Raw genomic sequence first — 9,362 nt, 5'->3', positions numbered from 1 at the left:
TCTGCTGATGGTGTGACTGAGCCGCGGGGAAGGGCCCCGGGCACCATTCATCTAAAGGTTGGAGAACGGATGCTTCAAGTTCTCCCAGCGTCGTGAACAGCTTACAGAACTCCTACTCGAGTCAGCACAAAGGTCTCCAGCGGAAACCATCCAGGAACGAGGAGACCCTCACACAGACCCAGTTTGCTGCGCTCCCGTTTCTCGGTCTTAGGACGGGATGATCATGGGCGCTGCGGCACGTTTTGCTGGATGGCCGAAGACCTAGAGGCGTTGGTGTAATTCTAGGTCCGCCGTGCCCTGCATTTACTTATTCTTTAAATATGATGGGAATAACTGCGATTTGCTAACATTATCGAATGTCTATAACGTGGGAGACACCATGCTAGGGACAAAGAGGGGGAGCCAATGTTGCCCCTATTTATTTAAGAGATTTTTAGACACAAATCAGTGCAGTGATAAGTTCCAAGTAGCAGCATGCAGACTGCGTTTCCTCCACCTGCGAGGCGGGGGTCTGAAATAGCTGAGCAGCTCGATTCCAAGCAGGTGCATCTGGAGGTGCAGTTAGCCGTCTGGTTCAGAAGCCCAATGCGAGGACTGCAGACAGTTCCTAAGCCTCGGCCTCTCCTTCAGCCTCCCTGGAAGCTCACCTCTCCCCTTTTCTTTAAAAAAGAAATTTCTCTCTCTTTTTTAAATTAAACACATTATTTACATTATTCTAATTCTTTATTGTTTAAAGTATTACATACCGTATTACATATGTCTCCCTTTTACCCCATTGACCTCTCCCTGGCCAACCCCAACCCCTATTTATTTATTTTTAAATCCTCACCAGAGGATATTTTTCCGTTGATCTTTTAGAGAGTGGAAGAGAGTGGGAAAGACAGAACTATCGATCGATGTGAGAGAAACACATCAATTGGTTGCCTCCTGCACGAGCCTGACCAGGGCCTGGGCCAAGGGTGAAGCCTCCAATTGAGGTACGTGCCCTTGACCAGAATTGTGGGGCGCGGTTACGGTGTTTTGGCCAGGTTCAAACCCCGGACTAATGAAAGGACAGGGTCCTCTCATTGCCACATGCAAGTCCCAGATGGAGGGCAGGGCCCTCCCAGCACAATCATAGCCAACGGCTGTGGTTGTAAGCTTGAACCTATGGTCCAAACACGTAGCCCCACGTGCCTTGTGATAGAGTTCGGGTGCATGTAGTTAAGTGAGGTTGAAACTCTCGAGAATACTGTAAACAACGTTATCACGCCCCTACTTTGCCTCGTGGCATCTGCTATAAAATAAAGACATGGCTTGTGGGCGCTGTCCTTGTCTCCTCATCAGGGAGCAGCATCCCACCGAGACCCAGCTATTATTCTCTTGCCTGTCTTTCCTTAATCCTTTCACCGCCCGCCCCCCCCACTTGGGATCACCCTTGGTCGTGCTGGCATGGCACACAGAATCAAACCCAGGGCCCTTTGGTCCGTAGGGCTATGCTCTATCCACTGGGCCAAACCGGCTAGGGCTGGACTCTCCCTTTTTAAAAACTATTTTTTAAATTGATTTTTAGAGAGAATGGAAGGGAGAGGGTGAAAGAAATATCGATGTGAGAGAGAATATCAATCAGCTGCCTCCTACATGCCTCCTATCAGTGATTGAGTCTGAAACCCAGGCTTGTGCCCTGATGGGGAATTGAACCAGCAACCTTTTGGTGCACGGCATGACGCCCAACAACTGAGCCAAACAGGCCAGGGCTCACCTCTCTTTAATATATTCTGATGAGTAAGAATGTAGTGGAGAATACCAATTCTTAAGAGAATGGGAGCCCAGCTGGCGTGGCTCAATGGTTGAGCATCAACCTATGAACCAAGAGGTAAAGATTTTTTAAAAATATATATTTTATTGATTTCTTACAGAGAGGAAGGGAGAGGGATAGAGAGTCAGAAACATCGATGAGAGAGAGAGAGACATCGATCAGCTGCCTCCTGCACACTCCCCACTGGGTATGTGCCCACAACCAAGGTACATGCCCTTGACCAGAATCGAACCCGGGACCCTTGAGTCTGCAGACTGACGCTCTATCCACTGAGCCAAACCGGTCAGGGCAAGAGGTCAAGATTTGAATCCTAGTCAGGGCACATGCCTGGGTTGCAGGCTTGATCAATGATTCTCTCCCATGTTTACTTGGCCCATGTTAGCTTTTGAGTCTGACGTGCTTGTTGTGGAGATTCTGGTGAATCCCACAGGTTCTAAGGAATGGTTTCAACAACCAGCCTTTGTGCAGGACGGGAACCAGGAAAGACAGGTGTTCTCCCTAGAGCAGCGTTGTCCAGTGGAAACGTCTACCAATGAGAATGTTCTAGGTCTGCTTGTCCAGTACACAGCCATAAGCTACAAATGATATCAAGCACCTGAAATGTAGCTAGTACAACTGAGACACTGACTTTTTTGTTTTATTGTCATGAAATTCAAATAGCCACGTGGGGCTAGTGGTTCTTGTGATGCACGGTGTACCTTTAAAGCTTTGCCATTAACGCGACTCAGCTGCAGTTATTCTCAGCTTCTGTCTCAGTTCAAAATTGCACATCTCTTGGAGGGAATATGCAAATGATGCAGTTTGGGTAAGAGGTTCTCTCCGGGATCGGCCAACCATGGCCAGGATCACACAGTACAGAAATGGCTGCTGAGGGCTTTTCTGGGTTTCTGAGTCTTGGTGCATGATCAAGTCGGCCACAGTGGCTTCCAGCCCAAGGGAAGGAGAAAGAGAGCGTGCACACAGTCTCAAGACCTGGGCCCAGAAATAACAGTTTTTCAGCTTATGTTGCTTTGGAGAGACTTAATTCTGTGGTCACACCTAACTGCAAGGGAGGTTGGGAAATGTAGGTTAGCAATGGGCCCCGTAAGACTGAAAAAATAATTTTAAAATTTTTTACTGATTTTGGAGAGGGAGAGGGAGAGAGGGAGAGAAGGAGAGAGGGGGAGAGAGAGAGAGAGAGAGAGAGAGAGAGAGAGAGAGAGAAACATTAATGATAAAGAATCATTGATCAACGGCCTCCTGCACGCCCCACTCTGGGATTGAGCCTGCAATCTGGGCATGTGCCCTGACCTGGAATGGAACCATAACCTCCTGGTTCATAGTTCAACACTCAACCACTGAGCCATGCAGGCCGAGCTGAAAAAATGTTTTTTAAAAATATATATTTTATTGATTTTTCCACAGAGAGGAGGGGAGAGGGATAGAGTCAGAAACATCGATGAGAGAGAAACATCAATCAGCTGCCTCCTGCACGGCCCCTACTGGGGATGTGCCCACAACCAAGGTACATGCCCTTGACCGGAATCAAACTTGGGACCCTTGAGTCCACAGGCCAACGCTCTATCCACTGAGCAAACCGGTCAGGGCGAAAAAATGTTTTTAAAATGGGCAATTAGTAGTTTTGTTTTCTTATATTTTTATTGATTTCAGAAAGGAAGAGGAGAGGGAGATAGAAACATCAATGATGAGAGGGAATCATTGCTTGCCTGTCTCCTGCACACCCCGTACTGGGGATGGAGCCCGAAACGCAGGCATGTGCCCTTGACCAGGAATCAAACCTGGGACCCTTTAGTCCGCAGGCCGATGCTCTATCCACTGAGCCAACCCGGCTAGGGCAGGCAATTAGTAGTTTTTAGTACAAGTGGTTAGAATACAAAAAATAATAATACATATTTCCTGCCTTCAAGAATATCACAGGTTTGGTGAGGAGACAGGTGAATATTTAACTAGCAATGAGTAAGGAACATGCTGTACGAACTTAAAGAAAAGCATGGCTTAGAGCAGTATTTCTCAAACTTTAATGTATTACGAACCACCTGGAAATCTTGTTAAAATGTTGATTCTGACTCAGGGCAGGGGGGCAGTGTATGCAGATGATGCCAATGTTGCTGGTCCTTGGTCCTGTCTTTGAGGAGCAAGTGATTGCAGATTTGGCAACACTGAATGGCATTTACACCACACCTTTGCTCATAGCATAGTGATTAAGAGACTTTCAGTTTAAGTAGACATGACAGAATCTTAAATTTACAGAATTAACCAAGTATTCATACATTCATTATTCACATTAAAAAATTTAATTGAAAATCTAAAAAATATGAGAGGTAGTTGTATATTTTAACATTCTAGTAAATATTATAAATTAGAGGTTCTAGGAGAAAGGGAGCTAAATTCTAAGAGAATAAATATGTGAAGGACAACTCATGATCTTGGGGGAAAAATAAAAGTGGAAGGAAAAATATTTCCAAAATATATTTTAAAAATTGTTAGACATGCATTAGTGACAACAGAAAGAAGGCAATCACTCCTGGTAGCATCAACGTGAGGAGTCGAGTCTGGGTCTTAGTCCTGGTCCTCTCTTACCTCGTCGTTGCCATGACTTTGGGGCACTTGGTTTAGTTATTCCAATTTTCTTAAAGCCTAAAAACTACATTACTAACAACTCTGCTTTACATATTGTGTGTCTTGGGTAAACTCGTGGGTGTGGGTACTGATGGGGGGGCAGGGGGAGGACTCTGATAGGAAGCACAATCCGGCAGCTAGTTGGCAGCTAGTTGCATCCTGTAATGCAGTGGTTCACAGCCTGACGTGCTGCAGGCCCAGCGGGCTGGTTAAACACAGAGAGCTGGGCTCCCCTGAATTATGGATTCAGCAGGTTTGGGAATGGGCTCAATAATCTGAACTTGTAACAAATTCCCAGATGTGCTGATGTACTGGTTTGGTGCACACTATTTGAGAACCATTATTCTAATAAAGTCAGTAGTCACAAGGCCAAAGAACTAGGTCAGTGATGGCGAACCTATGACACGCGTGTCAGAGGTTTTGCGCGAACTCATTTTTTTGGTTGATTTTTCTTTGTTAAATGGCATTGATGTGCTAATGTACTGGTTTGGTGCACACTATTTGAGAACCATTATTCTAATAAAGTCAGTACTCACAAGGCCAAAGAACTAGGTCAGTGATGGCAAATCTATGACACACGAACTCATTTTTTTGGTTGATTTTTCTTTGTTAAATGGCATTTAAATATATAAAATAAATATCAAACATATAAATCTTTGTTTTACTATGGTTGCAAATATCAAAAAATTTCTATATGTGACACGGCACCAGAGTTAAGTTAGGGTTTTTCAAAATGCTGACACGCCGAGCTCAAAAGGTTCGCCATCACTGAACTAGGCAGACACTAGGAAAAGCAGTATCTCCCTGTATAGGTTTTCAAGACAGAACATTAGTTACAAGTTTATCACCTGCTCAAAAAACAAGGGGGTATATATTAATCTTCAAGGATTGTAACTGAAAAAATTAGTAGTTGGAGGAAATTTCTTTCCAAGGATAAACCCAAACCTTAATAAACTTTAAAGAGAGTGTGTGTGTGCCTATTTAAGGATTGTTGCAGAATCCAGTGTTATGCGAATGGCCTGCTCAGCTAGCCTATCTAAATTTTGCTATCAACATCTTTGGACTAAATTAAAAATGAATATTGTAAATTCAATATTTCTGCCTGCAGTAAAATTCAAATTAAGAGTTTCTAAATATTTCCTATCCCTGTGGAAATAAGAAGATAAAAATCTTAACCTCAATTGTCTTTTAACCTCATTATAAAACAAAGTAGTAAAAAATAATTCATCTGGTAAATGTGTTGTTTGTAGACACTAGCCATCTATTGGAAACACATTTCTATTAAAATTGTTCTCAATGTCTTAGATTTAGAGCACTTGATATCTAAACCACGCTGAGATTTTATTTTACAGGTCAAAACATGTGGATAAAAATACATTAGAATAATTAATGAAGCCGTTCTAATTTAGCCTGAAGAGACTTGAAATTCCCTGTGATGGTTTGTACTGCTGTTGACGGGCTCATAGACTGTAGCTCAACCAGGTAACCACAAATAGCATCCAGGCAGAGATTTGTAAATCTTCTCCTGCAAGGCAAAGACACCGCATCAACTCTGTGCATTTACACACATTCCTTCCCTCCAACTTCTGTTAACCTTACTCACCTCCCCCACAGAAGCGCAAGGATCATGCCATTTAAGTAAATGGCAAACAAATAAGGAAACTCAGGGGGTAGGTGGATTATAAAGATGATTATAACTAAGAGGCAGTAAAGGATGATTCCATAAATGAGTATTTTTTACAATCTTTTGGCCTTTCAAACAAATATACCTTAAAATGGCCAATAATATCACAAAGTCATAATTAAACTGTCCTTGGTCACTAATTCAAAGCAGAAGGAATTTAGAAGTAGTTCATAAATTATATTCTTTCACTTGTAGAAAGAATTCAAGATACAGGTTAAAAAATTGAAAAAAAACTCTAACCTTTCTTTCATATATGCTGATTAGTATCATTCAAATAGTTCTCGTTAACATTAAAAGAGCTTAAATCTCCTATACTTCTTTATAATCACAGTATCTTTCCCCATTCTCTCCAAATTTGTTATCCAGGTACTTATTAGAAGCATTTAATAATGCAATATCTAATTCATAGTTACCTCTCACAATTTAAAACCTGGCTAGGATTCTCAACATATCTGGTCAATAGTACATGTAAACAATCCAAAAGGTGCAGTGGCTTCTTCATTCTGTTCCAGAATGGATCCTATATAGAAAATACACATTGTGAGTTATAAAGCAAACTGTGTCCACTGCTCAACCATTTATGTTAGTTAAAACAGCCATCAGAGTCCAAGGCAAATCATGTGGTTACTAAACTACTTTCTGGTTATGATTAACATTTGAACAATATTGAAAACTGCACTGTGATGTTATTTCGAGGACTATCGGATGTATCAGTCTACTCTGTAGAGCGTGTACTAGTAAATGTCCTGTTTAGGAACCAGAGGTGAAAGAAACAACCATCTCTTCCTAGCATCTGTGACATCACTTTTACTTTGACCTACGCAGACTTAGTCTGATATTGTAAATGAGAGACTAAATTAGTAGTCAAAGAATCTTAGTTCTAGTTCTGGCTTTACCTGTTAACTAGCCATGTGAGTTGAGCAGATTATTTAACACTAGAGGCCCAGTGCATGAAATTCATGCACTGGTAGGGTTCCTAGCGGTTGCCGGCCAGGTACTCCCTTCCCCAGCCGGGAACCAGAGGTGAGAGAAACAACCATCTCTTCCTAGCATCTGTGACATCACTTTTACTTTGACCTACGCAGACTTAGTCTGATATTGTAAATGAGAGACTAAATTAGTAGTCAAAGAATCTTAGTTCTAGTTCTGGCTTTACCTGTTAACTAGCCATGTGAGTTGAGCAGATTATTGAACACTAGAGGCCCAGTGCATGAAATTCATGCAGTGGTAGGGTTCCTAGCGGCTGCCGGCCAGGTACTCCCTTCCCCAGCCACCTGCCTCCGCCACCACCAGCCTGGGCCTCCCTCCCTTCCCCCAGCCAGCCCCGCCCCCTCGTCAAACTCCTGGTGGAGGGGACAATTTGCATATTATGCTTTTATTATATAGGATTTCTGCCCTTGTCAGATGCAGTAGAAAAGGGGATAATACTACTTGCTCATTTCTATCACACATTCATTGTGAGGCTTAAATGAGATACACAAATACCTTCTAAAGCATATGGACATTTTTATGATGCTACTATAAAAGACATGATCTAGTTCACAAGGTTTTATTTGGATCTTTTATCATAGGACAAAAATTACAAGGTATAGTCTAATAACTGATTTTCAAACCATGTGTCATAATGCTATTTAGTCAGGGGCACTGACCTCTTTTCCCTCAGACTGTCAAACAAAAAAAATGACAACAGTCAACACAATAGCCATCTGGTGTGCATGCCCTGTCTTGAACCATAACTATATAGGTCATAACAGAGTTTCATCTTATTGATCATGTTGCATAATAAGGTTGCATCTGATTGGTTAATTCTTGGAACCAGAAATCTTTATATACAAGTATAGGCACCTGATTTTTTTAAAAAAGTCACTTTGACCCCACCGGTGGTTGAGCGTTGATCTATGAACCAGGAGGTCATGTTTCTATTCCCAGTCAGGGTACATGCCTGGGTTGCAGGCTCAATCCCTACTGGGGGGTATAAAAGAGGATCCCGATCAACGATTCTCATCATTGATGTTTCTATCTCTCTCTTCCTCTCCTTTCCTCTCTGAATTCAATAAAAACATATTAAAAATTTTTTTAAGAAGTCATGTTGGAGCAAAAGGGTAGGTAAGTACTATGATTATTTTTTATAAACCAATAAAAATTATCAGATTGGTAAAAAATATTTTTTGGTGTGCTGATGAATTTTAGAAATTCGTTTTGTGTGCCAATGAGATGAAAAAGGTTGAAAATCACTGGTCTAATCAGTGAGAAGGCCCTTTAAGCACTAGTATTTTAGATGAGGTTTCAGTTAATAGAGCTGAAAGGGTTAGCGAGGTAGCTTAACTAGGAAGGGTTAGGGAATGAGGAGGGCCCATGGGAGAGGAAGACAAGATGGAGACTTGAAGACGCCAGGGTGCTTATTTTACTTGTACAGAGGACAGAGAAAAGCCACAGGAAGAGGGGGTCCAGGCAGATGGAAACATTTCTGGCCTGAGCAATTAAAACAGCCATAAACCAAAGACAGACAGGGTATCTCTGGCCTGAACAGCTGGGAGATCTAAGGCAACTCCAATCAGCAAGATAAGGGGGAGAGAAGGAGGGAGGCACCACGTGGGCTTTGAGCTTTGAAACTAATACCATGGAGCAGAATGACCAATGAGGAAAGCAGGGGCATCCCAAATTAAGGACAGGGACCAATAAAAAGGTCAGATTCAAACAAAGAACTGCAGCATATATTAACTGGAGACAAAGGGACATGAGGTGGGATTTTCTGAGTTTCCCATTAGAGAGAGAGAGCAGGCTTTTCCCACTGAGGGGGCCTCTCCCCACGGGGGCCCCTTTGGGGACACCCATGCCCAAGGACAGGGACCAATAAAAAGGTCAGATTCAAACAGAGAACTGCAGCATATATTAACTGGAGACAAAGGGACATGAGGCGGAATTTTCTGAGTTTCCCATTAGAGAGAGAGAGAGAGAGCTTTTCCCACTGAGGGGGCCTCTCTCTATGGGGGCCCCTTTGGGGACACCCATGCCCAGATAGAGTTTGTCTCTGCTTCCAATACACTTCTACATTTTTTATTAAAGAAACCTTTTTGTCCATCGAGTTTATTCTTCAAACTTCATGAGGACAAGAACCCCCTGGAAGAAAAGTCTGCACCCCAAACCCCACATTTCAGTTATTTCCTTTAAAGTACATGATGATTCTTAATGTAATGTGTTTAGCCCAGCTGTAGGCAAACTACAGCCCGCGGGCCGGATCCAGCCCGTTTAAAATGAATA

At 42.6% G+C, this 9,362-nt stretch overlaps 1 protein-coding gene across 3 annotated transcripts in view; it reads right to left on the bottom strand.

Moving 5' to 3' along the window:
* Positions 1–5,733: 5,733 nt before the first annotated feature.
* Positions 5,734–9,362, bottom strand: part of NUP155 (nucleoporin 155kDa) — a 46,899-nt gene continuing 43,270 nt past the window's right edge. For all 3 annotated transcript variants that reach the window (XM_005872580.2, XM_014544873.1, XM_014544872.1), the window contains exons 34-35: positions 6,515–6,621; positions 5,734–5,942 (exon numbers count right to left, since the gene is read on the bottom strand). In XM_005872580.2, coding sequence (XP_005872642.1) covers positions 5,804–5,942; positions 6,515–6,621 — 246 coding nt within the window. In that variant the 3' untranslated portion in view covers positions 5,734–5,803. The remainder of the gene's footprint in view (positions 5,943–6,514; positions 6,622–9,362) is intronic.

The sequence above is a fragment of the Myotis brandtii genome, unplaced genomic scaffold (assembly GCF_000412655.1).
Source record: "Myotis brandtii unplaced genomic scaffold, ASM41265v1 scaffold384, whole genome shotgun sequence".
In the NCBI taxonomy this organism is placed as follows: domain Eukaryota; kingdom Metazoa; phylum Chordata; class Mammalia; order Chiroptera; family Vespertilionidae; genus Myotis; species Myotis brandtii.
This window is presented reverse-complemented; position numbering and strand designations above follow the sequence as displayed.